Raw genomic sequence first — 20,701 nt, 5'->3', positions numbered from 1 at the left:
GGTAGTCTGATTCACGTCAGCCTATGACTATTTTCTTTTTTATTATGGAAAATGTTTATCGGTTGTTGCATTTTGTAAGTCACGTTTTTTATTTAATGTATATATCGGATTTATCTCAATAACTAATCATTCGTATTTTATAAGCCCGTTAAAAAGTTAGATATATATTTTTCTAATATATTACATATGCGTTAAATATTATTAATACTTTTAAAATTTTATATGAAAATATAAAATTATTTTTAAATTTTATTATTTTATTGAAATAAACAACTTTTAATAATTTAACAATTGAATTGAGATCGATTATGTATGACACCAACATCGTGAAAATCTTTATATATAAGATAAATATAATATCGTAAAATTAAATTAATACAATGCACAACAAACTAAAAATCAAATAAAATTGGACCAATTCAAAAGGGATTAAACAAACTCACGCATAATATACTCGTATAGTAAATATGAGACCTATACATTATTGGAACTCGAACTTGAATATTAATCGACTCAAATCTAAGTTGCCCGATCTAAAACTAAATGATAAAAAATGATTTGTTTTAAATTTAATTATAGAATATAAAATAACATTTTAAAATTTAATAGAGATAAATATTAAAATTATATATGAATTTCGTTCTAACGTGTAGTATGATACATGAATTTTGATTTTATACGATTTTATACATGAAATTTTGATTCGATTCAAATCACTAATAATATTATCAAATTAACATAATTTTATATTGACATATTGCATACACAAATAATTATATTAATCCGATATAAAAATAAATAAATATTTATTTAATTCTTTAAAATTTAATATTTATCCCATTCCTTTTTGTGTGAAAACTTGCATGGGATATTCGGAGATGCTCTGATTTTGCTTAATTAACGATGGTTGATTGTTTCTTTTAAAAGCAAAGTCTTATTTGTCTTGCTTTGTAACACAGTTCCTGTAATAATGAATTATTAGACATTTTGGCATTTTTTTGGGTAGATTTTTACCTCTAACCCTTCCTCCTTTTCCAATGGTTCATTTTAGTCTTTAATCATCCATTTTCTTTACTTTCTAGATCCTTCCACTCTTAATATATTTGCTCTATTCGCCCTTTAACTTTTCCATATTTATAGTTTAACTTCTTAAACTTTAAGTGTTTACTCTTGGATCATAGAACTTTTCTCACTTTTGCAATTTAATCCTCACCTTAAGTTAATATCTCACAATTTTGCTCTTAATTAAATTTTCTTGTATTCACTTAACTTCCTCCTTTTTATCGCCTTTATTTTCCTTATTTTTTTATTTTATTTTATCGAGAACAAAATCTTGATTTTCCAATATTTTCATATTATAGATTTCGGGGTGTTACAATTACATCTTCAAGAGCTACAAGAGTAGGTATATATTTTGGGTTAAAATGGCATGTACATAGGTAGACCACATGTGTTCCCAAGTGGTAAGGGCTAAAATGCATATTCTTAAAACTTTATCTATTTTGGTATTTTAAATTAAAATATTTTGGTTTTATATGAAATGAATTATTGATAGTCATATGCATGCTTGCAATTGTGGTTTGATAATGTGATAATTTAGTTGAATTGGAGTTGTTTTGAATTGCCTTAAGGCACTTTGAAAAGATTTGAAGTGTTGTAAAGAATCCAAAACTTTGCAGGGTTTTAGCAATATTTTCAATTTATTTTTATCAAAATTTAGCCACGGTATCGATAAAAGGGTATAAGTATCGTTACCTAGGCTTTGGAACTCAAAAATTTCAAAACAGAATGTAATTTTGGTATCGATACCACATCCAAGGTATCGATATCACATCCAAGGTATCGATACCTTAATCAAAATTTGAATTTTGGAGAAAGAATGTTATTTTGGTATTGATAATGTGCAAATGTATCGATACCTTTTATAAGATATGGATACTATTTGTTTAAGTATCAATATTTGACCCTTTTTTTGAGTGAAAATAATTTTAAAATCATTTTCAAACGCAATCGAATGACCCCAAATGTTTATAATAATAATTGTTGGGTTAAATAAATTAAAACATTATGGATAAATATTTAAATTTTATACCGGGTCCATAGATCAAACCAAGTATAGAGGTGTTACGATATGGCATTTCTTTCTCCCTTTTTATCAAGTTGATTTTCGCTTCATTTATAATCATTTTATTTGTTCAGGAACAATTTCTTTTTAAAACTCCAAGAAGTTAGGAAATATCAATTTCAATAGATGTTAGTGGAAGGTAGTCATTGTAATAGAATATTGATGTTAAGTTATTCCACTAGCATTTTTAAAACCGATTCTTCAATTGTGATTTACTTGGTAAACTTTTTCATTTATTGATGATCTAACTGTTTGGGAATGTGCTATGATGTGAATGATAATGCGAGTATAAGGTCTCACATATCGAGTTTTCTAACTTGTTGAGCTAGTATTTTTCAAAAGGGTTTGTTGGTTTCTGTTTAAGGTCTTTTTTACATGTAAGGTTCCTTGTAAAGTCTTTTCCTACAACGGTTAATTGCTTTATATGTTCTTTTCACTTATAAGAACTTGTTGAAATTTGAGTGGTTCTTCCTTCTCTTTTTTTCTGGTGTTTTAGGTGAAAAAACAACAACACAAAGATTTGATGGCTCCTGAAAGTAACTTAGCCTGTAATTTATAGTATATTTATAGTATCTTTACATGCCCGTGTGTTAGGCAATATGGTTAATTAAATTTTCAAAATTTAAGTGCAGGTTTCACACGGCTGTGTAACATGCCCATGTTCCAGGTTGAGACAAACGCCCGTGTCTCTACCCATGTGCTCAATCCTGAGCATTTTGTTTCTCAATTTTAGGATTACAGGGGACACATGGCCAAACTGCATACCTATATAACAGGCCATGTGTGACACACGGCCAAGACACACGCCCGTGTGCCTACCCGTGTAGACGAAAATAGGCCATTTTAAGGCCATTTTTCTCACCCTATACTCATCCAACCTACACTAAACAAACTCATATACCAAAATAGTCCAACCAAGTACTCAATCCAAGCCAAATTATGCATTAAATATGATAAACATCACCAACATTTCCATTTCTAATACATATATACACATTTAAATCTCATAACTTCAATTCAAACTATTTCATTATCAAACCACCTTATACATGCCATATAAACCAAAAGATGTTCAACAAAATCTACCGAAGTAATCTGGATAGTGTGATGAGATGAGTTGATCCGATCCTCCAATAACCACGTCAATCTACAAGAAACATTAAGCACACTAGAGTAAGCTTATATAAGCTTAGTAAGTTCATAGGTTATAAAGATAATTCTTTCCAAATATATTACAACAATTCATAAAATAAGTAATTCATTAACACTACCTGCCAATCACAATTCCAATGACAAATTCATGTGAGTGAACTCAATATCGTTAACTATTTAAATTCTATCACTTTAATTTCCATATCAATTATCACTTTTTATCAAATTAGCGAACGTCTTACAAAATTAAGTACGTCGTTTTTCACTGGTACCATAGTCTAACTATGGTTTTACACTTATTCACTTACTACCATGGTTTAACCATGGTCTTATGTTCACTGATGTTCACTGAAGTTCACTGATATTCACTGATGATCACTGATGATCATTGATGTTCACTGATGATCACTGATGACATAGCCCAGCTATGGTCTTTTCAGTAGAATGTCATAGCCCAGCTATGGTCTTACATCTTCACTATGCCCTGGTCCACCCATGGTCTTGTCCGTCAATTCATCACTTATCACTGGACGATCATACTCAATTCTGCTTTCTTATTAATTTGAACTTTTAATTAGATCTCAAACTTTTACAATATTCATGATTCAATAATAAGCATTTGAATTAATACATTATATCAGTCCTAATTTAACAATTTATCATGAAAAATCAACCATATGAACTTACCTAGAGTAGTTTGTAGATGTTGTGGAAGTTCAGGGACTAATCGGTTAACTTTTCTTTTCCACGTTTCTCTTCAGATTCTTGATCTATAATGTAAAAGTATTCATTTATCAACATAAAATTCAATTAAAATTCACTTCACACGTTATACCCTTTAATTTTCAAAATTACATATTTACCCAAAATTTTATAATTTTTACAATTTAGTCCCTGCTCAATTAACCCCTCAATTGAACTAAATTTTCTCAACTAACACTTTATTCCATCATTTTAAACTACTACACAACCTTTGGTAACCATAATTTCAACATTAAACCCTAATTCCAAACTTTTCACAATTAGGTCCCCAAAATAAATTTCTATTAAAATCACTTAATAAAACCATCATATAATAAAATTAAAGCTTCAAAACTATGTTAATTCATCATAAAATTCCAGCACTTAACCATAGTAACTTTCAAAATCACTTATAAAATCAAAACTAATGAGTTCAATAGTTGGACCTAGTTGTAAAAGTATGAAAATCACAAAAATTACAAGAATTAATCAAGAATTGAACTTACTTATAGCAAGAGCATGAAAAACCAGCTTATAGGGACCTTTCTATGGTGTTTTTAGCTGGAAAAGATGAAGAAACTTGCTAGAAACTCTTTTAATTTAGATTTTTATTTGTTAATTTTTGCAAAATTTCCAATTTTGCCCTTATTACATCAATTGTTCAGATTTTTCTCTTCTCATGCCGCCTAAACTATTCCCTATTGGCATATTTATGCCTTAAGTCCCTCCTCATTCATCACTTAAGCCATTTAATCATTTTAGCAAGTTTTGTACCTTTTTCAATCTAGTCATTTTTATTTAATTAACTATCAAAACGTTAAAATTTCCTAATGAAACTTTACTACTATCTTAGTAACAATCCGTAAATATTTATAAAAATATTTACGACTCAGTTTATGAAATTGATGTCTCGATACCTCATTTTCAACCCAATTTACCTAATAATTTCTTTTAAATCACAAAATTTACTAATTTAAAAATATTTTTAAAATCACACCGACTTATAAATATTAATTTATTGAATTGTCTCGAATCACTATTTCTGAAACCACTAAAAGTTGGATTGTTACAGAAGATTTGACACATGTAAAAATCAAGTTGCATGAGAGTTTGTAATCGTTCATTTATTACCGAGATAAGGTTTAAATTAGTTTTGAACATGCTATGTTAATTGACTCCAAAGCCTAAGCTTATTGAATGTTTGACAAACATACTATTTTGTAAATGTGGCATTTTGTAAATGGTACTATTGTTATACTTTTCCTTGTGTAAATTTTGGGTCGAGGTGGGATGGTTTTTGAAGGGCTTGAAACTTATTAAATGTTTGTTACATAAATAAAAATTACTAAATGTATTAAAATTTTAAATATAAATAAAAATACATACATTAAATCTATATTATTCGCTTTTACTTTTCATGAGATTCTTATATTATACAAGTTCAAAGAAGATAAAAATAATTTGTAAATAAATGAAAATATGTCAAAACTATATATACAACATAACAATTTCATCAGTTCTTTGTTATACTTCAACATCTATCTACGAGTAAAAATTATCTATAGTCTTTCTATAATTCCATTTCAACGTATTCAATTCATGTTTTTATATATTAACAATAATATTTATGTCAATTGAGATATGACTTGATTTCAATTTTCTTATAAAAATTACATTCTCGATAAATTCAATGATTAGATAGATGAATATAGGTAATTTTCCAGTTGGATACCTCTATGTATAGTTTTTAATTACATCTTTAACGAATGACATGGCAAGTAACGAACTCACAAACAAACCCTTTGCTTCCATGAACCTTATCTTTCCATCTTACTTAAACGCTTGGTATCTCTCTTACAAATTCCAGTAATCCAATCCAAACTTTGTGTGCCACTCAAAATTCATTCCATATCCTAAAACCCTAATTCTCTCTATCTCCCTTTCCTCTCTTTCAACCATGGACGCCTTGCTTTCTGCCCCGGAAATCACTTCTCAGTCGCTCTCTACCTCTCCAGGTTCTTCTTCCTCTTCTTCTTCTTTAACTTCGAATGATGATTCTGAGTTTGTAACTAGTTCAGTAAGTGAACGTACTTTGGAAGATAATGGGAATGGTAAAACTAATGATAGTAACGAGAATGGTGAGGGGAAGTTTGAAACAGTACCCGAGAGGCCATTTATGGCTGACCCTGATGAAGTAATTCCGACCGCGAGGGATGTTAGTGATGCCCCTTTTGTTGGTTCTGATGGTTCGAATGTGATTTTGAATGAGGACTCGTTTGGGGGTGGTGATAATGGTTTAGAGGAATTTAGAGGTGAGGGTTCGATGGGGAAGGTTGATGTTGATAGTGTTGGTAATGGGGAAAAGGACGATAAGGTGGAAATGGGTTCCATTGGTGAAGTCGACCAATCTGTTTTATCAATGGAAAGTGGAGAGGAAGGTAGAATTGGGATTTTTGAGAATGATTTGGTGTTAGATGGTGGAGCTAAGGGTGTCAATCCTATGATTGTAGAAACAGTAGATCATCAGGTAGTTGAAGTCGATGGTTCGAAATTTTCTGGCGAAGAGGAGTTGGCTGTCTATGCGAAACCCTTGACTGGAGCTGCTTTAGGCATTGAGACATCGGTGATGAAGGAGACAGAGGTGGTTCCAGTTGATGATAATGCGAGCATGGATAACGGCTTGAATCATGCTGATGGTTCGAAGTTTTCCGGCGGAGAGGAGTTGGCTGTTGATGCTGAGAATAAAGCTGATATTGCCAGTGGGGTTATGCTTGGTAAAGACAATTCTGGGACTGAGCTAAATGATCTCAAAGATGAGGAGGTCATAGATATTTTGGAACAAGCATTTTCTGAGAAAGTAGATGGAGGGGGTGGAGATGGAATTCAGGCAAAGGATAGTTCTGCTCAACCTACAGAAATAATGGCAGCTCATGAAACAGAGAATTTAGATAGTGATTCTCAAAGCAAAAGGTCAGTAACCCTGCCAGGAGAAGAATCTCATTTGCCTGAGTCTGTGGAGCAAACTACAGTGGCTGGAAAAGTTAGTTTTGAAGGTGAAATGGAAGAGAAGCAGCATCAGAATGAAGGCTCAGAGACTGATGGAGAGGCTGAAAGTATGTTCTTTAAGAATGCTGAAGCTGCTAAGCAATTCTTGGAGGAGCTAAAACGAGGATCTGCCATTGGTTCTCACTCGGGTGCTGATACTTCTCATAATCATATACAGACAAATGCTGTTGATTCAGATGAAGAAGGGGATACAGATGAAGAAGGAGAGGGGAAGGAGTTATTTGATTCTGCTGCTTTGGCAGCCCTCTTGAAAGCAGCAACTGATGCTGGCTCTGATGGCGGCAACATTACTATAACCTCTCAAGATGGATCTAGGCTTTTCACTGTTGAACGTCCTGCGGGCTTAGGATCCTCACTGCAAAATGCAACATCCGCACCTCGATCAAACAGGCCTAACATATTTAGTCCTGCTGTAACAAGTAGGGGAGACTCTGACAACAACTTGACTGAAGAAGATAAAATAAAATTGGAAAAATTACAGCTTATAAGAGTCAAATTTTTGAGGATTCTTCAAAGGCTCGGGCTTTCTACTGAAGATTCTTTAGCAGCACAGGTTCTTTATAGACTGGCACATGTTGCAAGGAGACAAACCAGTGAACTGTTTAGTGTTGATTCTGCAAAGAGGAAAGCTCTGGAACTTGAAACAGAGGGTAAAGATGATTTAAGCTTCTCCATAAACATGCTTGTGCTTGGGAAGATTGGGGTGGGCAAGAGTGCCACAATAAATTCAATCTTTGGTGAGTCGAAGACCTCAATTCATGCATTTGAACCTGCCACTACAGTAGTGAAAGAGATTACTGGAATGGTAGATGGTGTTAAACTGAGGATCATTGATACCCCAGGTTTGAAATCTTCTGCCATGGAGCAAGGTGCCAATCACAAGGTCCTAGCTTCTATAAAGCAATACATAAAGAAGTGTCCCCCTGATGTTGTAGTCTATGTTGATCGGTTGGACAGCCAGACCCGGGATCTTAATGATCTGCCATTGTTAAGATCAATCACTAATTCTCTTGGCTCCTCTATCTGGAAAAATGCCATAGTTGCTTTGACTCATGCTGCTTCTGCACCCCCTGATGGACCATCTGGCTCACCTTTGAGTTATGAGGTGTTTGTTGCCCAACGTTCTCATGTTGCTCAGCAGTCTATTGGTCAGGCTGTTGGTGATCTACGTGTGATGGATCCAAGTTTGAGGAATCCTGTTTGTCTTGTTGAAAATCATCCTTCATGCCGAAAGAATAGAGATGGTCAGAAGGTGCTTCCTAACGGTCAAACTTGGAGGCCTCAGCTACTGTTATTATGCTACTCTATCAAAGTCTTATCTGAAGCAAGTTCTCTCTCCAAACCTCAAGATCCATTTGACCATCGGAAGCTCTTTGGTTTTCGTGTCCGATCCCCTCCTCTTCCATATTTGTTATCATGGCTGTTGCAGTCTCGTAGCCATCCTAAACTCTCTTCTGATCAGGGTGGTGAGAATGGTGACTCAGATATTGATGTGGATGATTTATCTGATTCAGAGCAAGAAGAAGACGAGGATGAGTATGATAAGCTCCCACCATTCAAAGCTCTAAGGAAAGCACAACTTGCTAAACTTGACAAGGAGCAAAGGAAGGCATATTTTGAGGAGTATGATTATCGGGTGAAGCTCCTCCAGAAAAAGCAGTGGAGGGAGGAGTTGAGAAGAATGAGAGAGCTGAAGAAAAGAAAGCCAGCCGTTGATGAATATGGTAACACAGGGGAAGATGTTGATCAGGAAACTGGTGGTCCAGCCGCTGTACCAGTTCCATTACCTGATATGGTCTTGCCACCTTCCTTTGATGCTGATAATCCAGCATACAGGTACCGATTTTTGGAACCAACTTCTCAGTTCTTGGCGAGGCCAGTATTGGACACTCACGGTTGGGACCATGATTGTGGCTATGATGGTGTTAATGTTGAACATAGTCTAGCAATCGCCAACCAGTTTCCTGCTACAGTTTCCGTTCAACTCACCAAGGATAAGAAAGAGTTTAACATCCATTTGGACTCTTCAGTTTCTACCAAGCATGGTGAAAATGGATCAACCATGGCTGGTTTTGACATCCAAAATGTTGGAAAGCAGTTAGCTTACATTTTCAGAGGGGAGACCAAATTCAAAAATCTCAAAAAGAACAAAACAGCTGCTGGCTTCTCTGTTACATTTCTAGGTGAGAATGTTGCAACTGGACTCAAACTTGAGGATCATATTGTTGTTGGAAAGCGACTGGTTTTAGTTGGTAGCACTGGGACTGTTAGATCTAAAGGTGATTCAGCATATGGAGCCAATCTAGAAATGCGGCTCCGAGGTGCAGATTTTCCAATCGACCAGGATCAATCCACTTTGGGTTTGTCTCTAGTCAAATGGAGAGGGGACTTGGCACTGGGAGCCAATTTTCAGACTCAGTTATCTGTTGGAAGGAGTTCAAAAGTAGCAGTTCGTGCAGGACTGAACAACAAGATGAGTGGACAGATAACTGTTCGAACAAGCAGCTCGGATCAACTCCAGATTGCACTCACTGGTCTCCTTCCTGTTGTCATGGCAATTTACAAAAGCATCAAGCCCAGGGTTAGTGACAACTACTCAATGTATTAGTTTATTAGCTACATTCCTTGATTAATATGTTGTAGGCTATTTTTGTGCGTGAAGTACTGCTTTGATGAGGTATCCATTTTTATTTCCTAATAAATGTTACTAAGCATGGTAACTTTTTGCTTGTTTGTTTAGCGGTTTTGGTTAATGGTAAGCTTTTTATAAATATGAACATTTTGCCTGTTAGCAGAGGAATTTACATGTACAGATCTTTGCAGCCTTTTGATATAATGTTACTTTTTGAGGATCTGTTATTTTTACATATCCTCTACTAGAATGGTACGCAGGATTGATGATAACTGGTTGGTTTTGTTTTAAAAAGAACTTATAGTTCATGTATGATATTTTTGTTTTTAAATAGTATAAGTTCCTCTTGAACAGTATAAGAGTTGGAGTCTGGCGGAGCTAGATTGTAGGGGCAGAGTTAGAAATTTAGATTGTGTGGTGAAATGAAAAAGGTCATAGAGACTAATGTATAATATTAATATATAATCTCAGAGGGACCTTAAAAATATATATCTAGTCTTCGAGGGCTGCAAATGTATGATGTTTTGATTGGTAATAGGGTATTTGGTTGTTTTGCTCTGTTTTGTATGCTTTGAGGGCTGGGGAGGGTTAGGCAAAGAAAATGAGTTTTAGATATATAAATTAATTAGAGTACTTTTCATTCTTTATTATATTACTAATTTTATCATTTTAAATATTTTCATCGGATTTATAAGCTATTAAATTTTTTTATTAAATGAATTTATTAGATACTTATCACAAATATAAATATTTGTTAATTTTTATTAAATAATTTTATTTGATAAAAAGATTAAATACTGTATTGAACTACTTTATTTATTGAAGTATTAATTTTTATATACTAATTAAAACCACTTGTTTATTTTTTATTAGTTTTACAATTTTAAATATTTTTATTAGTTATAAGACTTGTCACATTTGGTTAAGTTAAATGAATTTTCTGATAATAAATAAAAGTTAAAATTTATATTATCAAAACCAATAAACAAATGGAGGAAGTATCACCGATTAAATCTTCTCGAGTCAAAATTATACTATCCTATCCCTTAACCTTTGAGAATTTAATTTTCTTCATTCACTCTATAATAACTTAATAAATAGAATTGTTATTTGAAATATCAAAAATAAATTTAATATTTATTAAAAATTTTATGAAGCCAACATTCAATTAATAAGTATTTTCACAAAATAAAACTGAGTTAAATATTTTTTTCATGAGAATGTAATATGTCAAACACAAAATTCATAATAATTACACTAATAATAATAATTTATATTTAATTAATATTATTTAGATATAGTTTTATAGTTTATTTTGGTAAGACAAAGTTTTGTTAAATCTTATATCATTACTGATTAAAGCAATGTGGCCGACCAATCCCAAATATCACTCTTTAAACTCTTGTGTTTGTTTTATGTTAGATGATGGTAGCAACTTGAAGGGAAAATCATGTCGTCCCTACAACGAGGTTTTATTATAGTATTTTCGGTAAAAATATCATTTCCATTTTTGTATTGGAAAGATTGTATTTTATCTGTTTTTTTTTATTTAGAAAAAGAGTAAATTAATCTATTTTTACTGTAAATAACCGACAATTATACGTGGCATATCACATGTACATCATCTTGACTTATAGTGACCAATTTTAATAGTAAAATGGATAAAATTTTCTACAAAAGGATCAATTTGCTCTTGAATCTAACTTACAAGGACTAATTCACCTAAATTTTTAATAGTACATGATACTTTTACCAAGTTTTCTCTTTTATTTATTTTATAGTAATTGTGTATAACATTTAAATTCATTATAAATCTATTTTTGAGAAGATTTGAATAAGAAAAGAGTTAAATTTAAGCTAAATTTATATAAAAGTATTAAACTCATTTTTAAAAATGTCACACTTAAGCTTCAATATTCAAAGGTTTGGCTCATTTTTTTAGTTTATAATATGTTAATTTTCTTTTCTTTTATATTTATAGTATGAAAATTGAATATATAAATATATAAATATATATATGTGAAAATTATTTATGTTTAAATTTTTAATTAAAAATATATAAAATTATTAAATATATAAATAATATTTTAAATTTTTAATATGGATGAACTTAAATGGGTTTAAGATTGTTTGAATCAAATCGAATTAGACGGTTGAATTGATTGGAATGACAATCGGTCGAAGAACTGATTTGGAGAAAGACTTTGAACTGATGCGATAAAATTCACGAACTGGTTAAACTAATTGACTAAAAAAGGATCGACCGATATTGAACCAATTCTTTTAATATTTCTTTTATTAAACTAATCGGATTAATAAACTTCTAGCGTAACTAATTTGCCTATCAATCTGATTTTAAAACATTAATAAAAACATATACATATATCCAATAGAAGTCAAATATGCCTAACCAAACAACAAAACACATATAAGGTCAAAATAAGCCCAAATAAAATAAAGATAAAATAAAATACCAAACCAAACAAAGTTATACAGAAGCCTAATCCTTAATGTTATCCTTCAAAGGCAAACCAACAAAATACGAATTAAATTTATTTTGTATTTTTACTTCCGTATCTAAATTTGGTAATTAGATTTATTTTGATTAAATTTAGTAAATGTAAAAACTTGATGAGTGATATTTTGAAATTGTACCATATCATCAAATTGTGATTGAATCTAAGTTAAATGACTAAAATAAACCTAGTTGTTAAGTTCAAGTACTAAAGTGAACAAAAAAAGTGCGATTTCAAGTGGATTTAATTACTATATTCAGGGACTAAAAATTATATTAACCCAATCTTAAAAGGTCTTGCTTAAAATTGCTAGTTTTTTAAAATATATATATTTAATTATAGTTTTGTTATATCCACGATTAGACACAAGGACGAAGCTAGAAATTCTCTTTAGGAGGGCCGAAATGAAATTTTAATTTTTAATTGTCTATATCTTTATAATTTTTAAAAGATTAAATTAAATTTTCATAATTTTAGGGGGGCAAAGTGTAATTTTATCTTCACTAATTTAAAATTTTTTAACGGGCCAAAACAATAATTTTCTATTTTAAGGGGGTCGGGCCCCTGCCAACCCCCCTTGGGTTCGCCTCTGGTTGAAAATCCAGTGCCACAGGGAGCACCACTTTGATGTCATCTAGGATAACTGTTACATTAAATCCAATTTTATTGGTGCGGATTTTTTTCTTAAAAATACTTGTTTAAGCTTGTGATGATAAAATATTTTTGCTAGAATAGTAATTTAAAAAAAAAATTGACAGCATTTGATTGAAATATTTAACAATATTAATTATTTAAACTAACTAATGACATTGTAAAAGTAAATGAACCAAATTAAATTATGTTATAAATTAAAGTATATAGATTAAATATCAAGTTTTAGCATGACATAAAATGCTAATAAAGGCAAATCCAAAAGAAATAAGAAGTCACGTGTCAGCCTCTGAGACCTTTGGGGCATTTAAGTTATATATAATCATGTAATATTTTAATAGAAAAGTGAACAGCGTTAATTATTTGGATTAAAAATAAAAATATGTTTAGTGTCCATCTTTTATAATAGAAAAATAAAAATAAAATAAAAATTTAGATAAGAGATTTTATTTAAAAATGGTTTAAAATAATAAAATTTCTCCTTTAAATGGATTTAATCTAAGGTCAATTCATCCATTAATTTTAAAGTTTAAAACACTTGTTTCCAATTTTGTAAAAACATTTTTAGTGAAAAGAATAAAATAATTTTTTAAAATTTTCACAATTTTTTCAAAATTGTTTTAGAATTTTCAACAAAATCATTTTTCTTAGTTTGTTTTCTAATTTTCCAAGAAAATGTTTTCCTAAAACAAAATGAAAGGTTTTTTTTTTTCAATTTGAAACTAATTTTTCAATAAAATAAATTTAATATTATAGTATCATTAAACTTTTATAATTTTTGAAAATTTTTAATTCATATATTTTTTTCACCATCTTTTTTAATAACTTTTTTTTAAGTTTTCTTCCAATATGTGGGGTGTCGTATTTTCGGTCGAGCAGACAGTGAGGTAATGATGAGAAGCTCCCTGACGTTGTGACAACGGATGGCGCGAATAGGTACATTGAGACATGGTGATGTGGTGAGAGTTTTCGCGGTAACTATAAATATAATTTTGTACTTCTTCTGAGATAACTCTACGAGAATTAGGGTTTTATTTTCGGGTTTGCTCTATGAGAGTTATTACCTTATATTCAGAGTTTTGAGTAATGTACGTTTAGTAAATTTAGGTTTATTTTCTCCATATTGTACTCTTGTTTGTTTACATATTTAATGAAAAGCTGAAACCTCCTTTGCCGTGATTTTTATCCTCTTCGGAGTAGTTTTTTTACGTAAAATACTTGTATGTTTGATCTGCTTTATTTTACTTATTCGTTGCTCATACAAATCGAACCCCAACATATATAATCGGCAATACAAAATATCAAGAAAATTTTGTGAAAATATCGAAATGTTAAAACATTAAAAAATATATGAAATTATAGATACAACAAACAAGTGGATGATACAAGTGAAAAGCAAAATATCAAGCTTAAGATGAAAATTAGTGAATTAATTTTTAAAATTGATTGTTTAATATTTTATTTTATTTTATTATTCTTTCTAATAGAAAATTTCTTATTATTGTTGGTCTAATTAGTAAATTAGTAAATCTTTGTGTTCTTATTTTTGTTTCTTATTGCATTACGATAATTTCTCTGTCATTATTGACATATAGTATTTACGCTTAATATATGATAATACTATTTTTAAAGAAAATAATATAAACTATATAAAACACAATATGTATATTCTTTTCTTCTTCTATATTAATTTATATATTAATTAATTTAATTAGATTTTTTATAGATTTTATCATACTTACTTTAAAACTACCAATAGTTCTCTTAAACCCTTAAATAGGAAAATAATGCAGTTCAACGTACTCGAACCTACATTTTTTTGCACTAACAACAACACCTATACCAATTGAATTAAGACTCAATTAACTATTAACTTAATTATTTAAAATTTTACGATAGTTAACAAAATTTATGAAATAACAAATAACGATACTTTTTAACATTAATATATATAAATTTGGTATATATTAATATTAATTTATATGAATTTATGTTAAATATTTTAAATTAAATATATACTTAAATATTTAGTTTTTAAATTAACATCATATATAAAATATCAATTTTACTATCACTATAATATCATAAATAAAGATTAAAAAATGAAGTATTGATATTTATATTTTTATTTAAAAAATATTTTTCATGCATTACAAATCTTAAGATTATTTTAAATTAATAAATGAATATAATTTAATTATAATGTAATAAAATTATAATATAATTGCTTTTTTTTTTTTTAATCTCAACAGATGAGATTGATAATTACGAACTCGCAAAACCCTTAGCTTCCATTCTACCTTATCTTTTTCCTCTTCCTTAAAGCTTAGTATCTCCATCACAAAATTCCAGTTACGCAATCCGATTTTTCTTTACCACCCAATTTTCATTACCATATCCTAAAACCCTAATTCTCTTCTCTCATGGAAACCGAGTTTTCTGCCCCAGAAATCGCTTCTCAGCCGCTCTCTGCCACTCCAGGTTCTCCTTCTTCTTCCTCTTCTTCTTCTTCCTCCTCTTCTTCTTCTTCCGATGATGATTCTAAGTTTGTAACTAGTTCGGTAAGCGATTATGCTTTGAAAGAAAATGATAATAGAACTAGTGATATTGATGAGAACGGTGATGGCAAGTTTGAAACAGTACCCGAGAGGCCATTTGTGGCTGACCCTGATGAAGTATTTCCGACTGTTGGGGATGTTAGCGATACCCCTTTTGTTGGTTCTGATGGTTCGGATGTGATTTTGAAGGAGGAGTCGTTTGGGGGTGGTGATAATGGTTTAGAGGAGTTTAGAGGTGAGGGTTCGCTGCGAAAGGTTGATTTTGATAGTGTTGGTAATGGAGAAGAGAAGGATAATAAGGTGGGAATGGGCTCTACTGGTGAAGCTGACCAAGCTGTTTTATCAATTGAGAGTGAAGAGGAAGGTAGAATTGGGATGGTTGAGAATGAGGATAATTCGGTGTTAGATGGTGGAGCTAAGGTTGTTAATCCTGTGATTGCAGAAGCAGTAGATGGTGAGGTGGTTGATGATGATGGTTCGAAATTTTCCGGTGGAGAGGAGTTGGCTGTTGATGCAACGCCTTTAACTGGTGATGGTTTAGGCATTGAGACATCGGAGATTAAGGAGACAGAGGTGGTTCCGGTTGATGGGGATGTGAGCTTGGATAATGGCTTTAATCAGGCTGGTCATGATGAAGAAGAACGTGTTCTGGATGTCCATCCTGTGTCTGATAAAACTATTGACCCTGTTGCGACCGATGAAATTGAAACTACTGAGGTCTTGACTTCTGAAACCAATGCCGAGAGGAAAGCTGATGTTGCTGGTGGGGGTTTGCTTGCTAAAGATGGTTCCGAATCTGAGCTAAGTGACCTCAAAGAGGAGGCAGGTGTAGATATGTTGGAGCAAGCGTCTACTGAGAAAATAGATGGAGGGGGTATAGATGGAATTCAGACCATGGATGATTCTGCTCAACCCACTGAAATGATGGCAGCTCGTGAAATGGAGGTTTCAGATGCTGATTCTGAAAGCAAAAGATCAGTAGCCATGGCAGTAGAAGAATCTCATTTACCAAAGTCTGTTGAACAAAATAGTTTTGAAGGTGAAATGCAAGAGGAGCACCATCAGAATGAAGGTGCTGAAATTGGAGGCTCAGATACTGACGGAGAGGCTGAAAGCATGTTCTTTGAGAATGCTGATGCTGCTGAGCAATTCTTGAAGGAGCTAGAACGAGGAGCTGCCATTGGTTCTCACTCGGGTGCTGATACTTCTCATGATCATTCGCAGACAATTGATGGTCAGATTGTCATTGATTCTGATGAAGAAGGGGATACAGATGAAGAAGGGGAGGGGAAGGAGTTATTTGATTCTGCTGCTTTGGCAGCCCTCTTGAAAGCAGCAACCGGCGCTGGCTCTGATGGTGGTAACATTACTATAACCTCTCAAGATGGATCTAGGCTTTTCTCTGTTGAACGTCCTGTGGGTTTAGGATCCTCACTGCAAAATGCAAAACCTGCAGCTCGATCAAACAGGCCTAACTTATTTAGTCCTTCTGCTGTAACAAGTAGGAGAGACTCCGACATCAACTTGACTGAAGAAGATAAAATAAAATTAGAAAAGTTGCAACTTATTAGAGTCAAATTCTTGAGGCTTGTTCAGAGGCTAGGACTCTCTACGGAAGATTCTGTTGCAGCACAGGTTCTTTATAGACTGGCGCTTGTTGCAGGGAGGCAAACCAGTGAACTGTTTAGTGTTGATTCTTCAAAGAGGAAAGCTCTGGAACTTGAAACAGAGGGTAAAGATGATTTAAGCTTCTCCTTGAACATACTTGTGCTTGGGAAAATTGGGGTGGGCAAGAGCGCCACAATAAATTCAATCTTTGGTGAGGAGAAGACTTCAATTCATGCATTTGAACCTGCCACTTCAGTTGTGAAAGAGATTACTGGAACATTAGATGGTGTGAAATTGAGGATCATTGATACCCCAGGTTTGAGATCTTCTGCCATGGAGCAAGGTGCCAATCGCAAGGTCCTAGCTTCTATAAAGCAATACATGAAGAAGTGTCCCCCTGATGTTGTAGTCTATGTTGATCGGTTGGACAGCCAGACCCGGGATCTTAATGATCTTCCATTGTTAAGATCAATCACTAATTCTCTTGGCTCCTCTATCTGGAAAAATGCCGTAGTTGCTTTGACTCATGCTGCTTCTGCACCTCCTGATGGACCATCTGGCTCGCCTTTGAGTTATGAGGTGTTTGTTGCTCAACGTTCTCATGTTGTTCAGCAGTCTATTGCTCAGGCTGTTGGTGATTTACGCATGATGAATCCAAGTTTGATGAATCCTGTTTGTCTTGTTGAAAATCATCCATCATGCCGAAAGAATAGGGATGGCCACAAGGTGCTTCCTAACGGTCAAACTTGGAGACCTCAGCTATTGTTGTTATGCTACTCTATCAAAGTCCTATCTGAAGCAAGTTCTCTCTCCAAACCTCAAGATCCATTTGACCATCGGAAGCTCTTTGGTTTTCGTGTCCGATCTCCTCCTCTTCCATACTTGCTATCGTGGCTGTTGCAGTCTCGTAGCCATCCTAAACTCTCTGCTGATCAGGGTGGTGAGAATGGTGACTCAGATATTGATGTGGATGATTTATCTGATTCTGATCAAGAAGACGACGAGGATGAGTATGATAAGCTCCCACCATTCAAAGCTCTAAGGAAAGCACAACTTGCTAAGCTTGACAAGGAGCAAAGGAAGGCATATTTCGAGGAGTATGATTATCGGGTGAAGCTCCTCCAGAAAAAGCAGTGGGGGGAGGAGTTGAGAAGAATGAGAGAGCTGAAGAAAGGAAAGCCTGCCGTTGATGAATATGGTAACACAGGGGAAGATGTTGATCCGGAAACTGGTGGTCCTGCTTCTGTACCAGTTCCATTACCTGATATGGTCCTGCCACCTTCCTTTGATGGTGATAATCCAGCATTCAGGTACCGGTTCTTGGAACCTACTTCTCAGTTCTTGGCGAGGCCAGTATTGGACACTCACGGTTGGGACCATGATTGTGGCTATGACGGTGTTAATGTTGAACATAGTCTAGCAATCGCCAGCCAGTTTCCTGCTGCAGTTTCCGTTCAACTCACCAAGGATAAGAAAGAGTTTAACATCCATTTGGATTCTTCAGTTTCTGCCAAGCATGGTGAAAATGGATCAACCATGGCTGGCTTTGACGTCCAAAATGTTGGAAAGCAATTAGCTTATGTTTTCAGAGGGGAGACCAAATTCAAAAATCTCAAAAAGAACAAAACAGCTGCCGGCTTCTCTGTCACATTTCTAGGTGAGAATGTTGCAACTGGACTCAAACTTGAGGATCATATTGTTGTTGGAAAGCGGCTGGTTTTAGTTGGTAGCACTGGGACTGTTAGATCCAAAGGTGATTCAGCATATGGAGCCAATCTAGAAATGCGGCTCCGAGGCGCAGATTTTCCAATCGACCAGGATCAATCCACTTTGGGTTTGTCTCTAGTCAAATGGAGAGGGGATTTGGCACTGGGAGCCAATTTTCAGTCTCAGTTATCCGTTGGAAGGAATTCAAAAGTAGCAGTTCGTGCAGGACTGAACAACAAGATGAGTGGACAGATAACTGTTCGAACAAGCAGCTCGGATCAACTTCAGATTGCACTCACCTCTATGCTTCCTATTGTCATGGCAATTTATAAAAGCATCAGGCCTGGGGTTAGTGACAACTATTCAATGTACTAGTTTGTTTATTAGATCAGATTCTCCTCCCTTTGCATAATATGCTTTAGATTACTTTTGAGCATGAACTACTATTTTGAATTTTGATGAGATATCCATTTTATTGCTTAATAAATGTGTTTTTAAGCATTGTAACTCATTGCTTTTATACATATGAATGTTTGCTTTTCAACAGATCTTTGTGGTTTTGCAATATAATGCAACATGTTTTGGTCTTTTGTGCTGTAATTCTGTGCTTTAGTATGTCTTTTGATTTTATCCTTTGCTAGAATGTTATGTAGTGTCGTGCTGTGAGCACCTATATATATGGGGGAGGGATCCTCTTGGTTTCTAAATACGCTAAAAACTAGTCTGTATATCATTAACTTTTTATTTGCTTCAGTAATTTTATTTTTATTTTTCCTATCAAGCAAGTATTTGCAGCAAGAAAAAGCAATTCCTTAATACTCTGTTAAAACATTTAATCTAGAACAATGGTGTTTCTCATGTAAAACCGGTTCTTAGATTTATTGATCTATTTATTCATCATTTACAAGTAATTGATTTCTTGAATTTTTATGTTTTTAGTGACATGTTTATGGGATATGTAAGTCCAATTGTCATGTATCTCTATACTTTTTAAACCAATGAAATTTGGGATAGAGTTAGATTATGAAGGAGAGGAAAATTGGTAAAATGATTTTGCAAACATAGAAAAGGTTCACAGGTTTCAAAGAGTATAACCACTTGTGTTGTTATCAGGCAGGCACCAATTAAACTAGGTTATTAATTTTAAGAAGCCTTTGGCTCTTGGATCATGTCTTCATGTGGTCAATGACATATGAAAGTAATACATTTTTAGCTACATTGAGAGGTACATTTAAAAGTTAATTTGAAGGTAAAATGTTGTAACCAATAAATTGGAAGAAATACATGATATGATCCAAAGGATATCTATTTTAAAGGTTGATATACTTCTATATCAAAATCTTCATATTAGATATAATAATGTAAGAAATTGGGCATGATCCATGTACCAATATCATCCCCATCACTTACTATGACACAGTTTTAGACATCATTACGAAAGGCGTCTTTTTATACATAAAACTCTTAATATATCTTTGAATAAATTTTTAAAAAATCACAATTGGAGAAGCGATTAAGGTAGTGTTTGGTAAGCTACGTAGTAATTTGATTTGGGTGTAATTGCTTATAATTATATAACAGTGACATCTTTAGATAATCATTGTAATTGGTGTATCCCAATGAACTGGATGTGAGAAATGGAGTAATTATGTAGGTAATTACAGTCAAGTCCAATTTAAAAATGTTGTTTTTATCTGAATTATATAAATTATATTATAAACATGAACGCATATGAATGTTCGGATAGTTATGACAAAAAGTTCTTATATTATAAATCTTAAAAAATGAAAATAATTTATGTGTATTGTAAATCTTATACAATTTTTTTACTTAATTTACTTATTATAAAAAGATTATAACCTAACATGTCTTTCTCCAAATAAAGTTTATATAATTTTTTTATAATTAAAGCTACACATTATTAGCAATGTGAACCCAAACATTG

General features: G+C 32.8%; 2 protein-coding genes across 2 annotated transcripts; both read left to right on the top strand.

Annotated features, from left to right (window-relative positions):
* The first annotated feature begins 5,802 nt into the window (after nucleotides 1-5,802).
* LOC105783021 (translocase of chloroplast 159, chloroplastic) lies at nucleotides 5,803-9,823 on the top strand. The gene has a single exon (XM_012608183.2). It carries the CDS (start codon nucleotides 5,976-5,978, stop codon nucleotides 9,690-9,692), a length of 3,717 nt encoding a protein of 1,238 aa, XP_012463637.1. The 5' UTR covers nucleotides 5,803-5,975; the 3' UTR covers nucleotides 9,693-9,823.
* A 5,342-nt stretch (nucleotides 9,824-15,165) lies between these two features.
* On the top strand, nucleotides 15,166-19,302 carry LOC105782365 (translocase of chloroplast 159, chloroplastic). The gene has a single exon (XM_012607053.2). It carries the CDS (start codon nucleotides 15,307-15,309, stop codon nucleotides 19,129-19,131), a length of 3,825 nt encoding a protein of 1,274 aa, XP_012462507.1. The 5' UTR covers nucleotides 15,166-15,306; the 3' UTR covers nucleotides 19,132-19,302.
* The last annotated feature ends 1,399 nt before the right edge of the window (nucleotides 19,303-20,701 follow it).

Source organism: Gossypium raimondii, chromosome 13, assembly GCF_025698545.1.
Source record: "Gossypium raimondii isolate GPD5lz chromosome 13, ASM2569854v1, whole genome shotgun sequence".
NCBI lineage: Eukaryota > Viridiplantae > Streptophyta > Magnoliopsida > Malvales > Malvaceae > Gossypium > Gossypium raimondii.
This window is presented reverse-complemented; position numbering and strand designations above follow the sequence as displayed.

Bases quoted from the DNA above. Each gene is read 5' to 3' on its own strand.
- LOC105783021 (XM_012608183.2), top strand. From the start codon at position 5,976: ATGGACGCCTTGCTTTCTGCCCCGGAAATCACTTCTCAGTCGCTCTCT.
- LOC105782365 (XM_012607053.2), top strand. From the start codon at position 15,307: ATGGAAACCGAGTTTTCTGCCCCAGAAATCGCTTCTCAGCCGCTCTCT.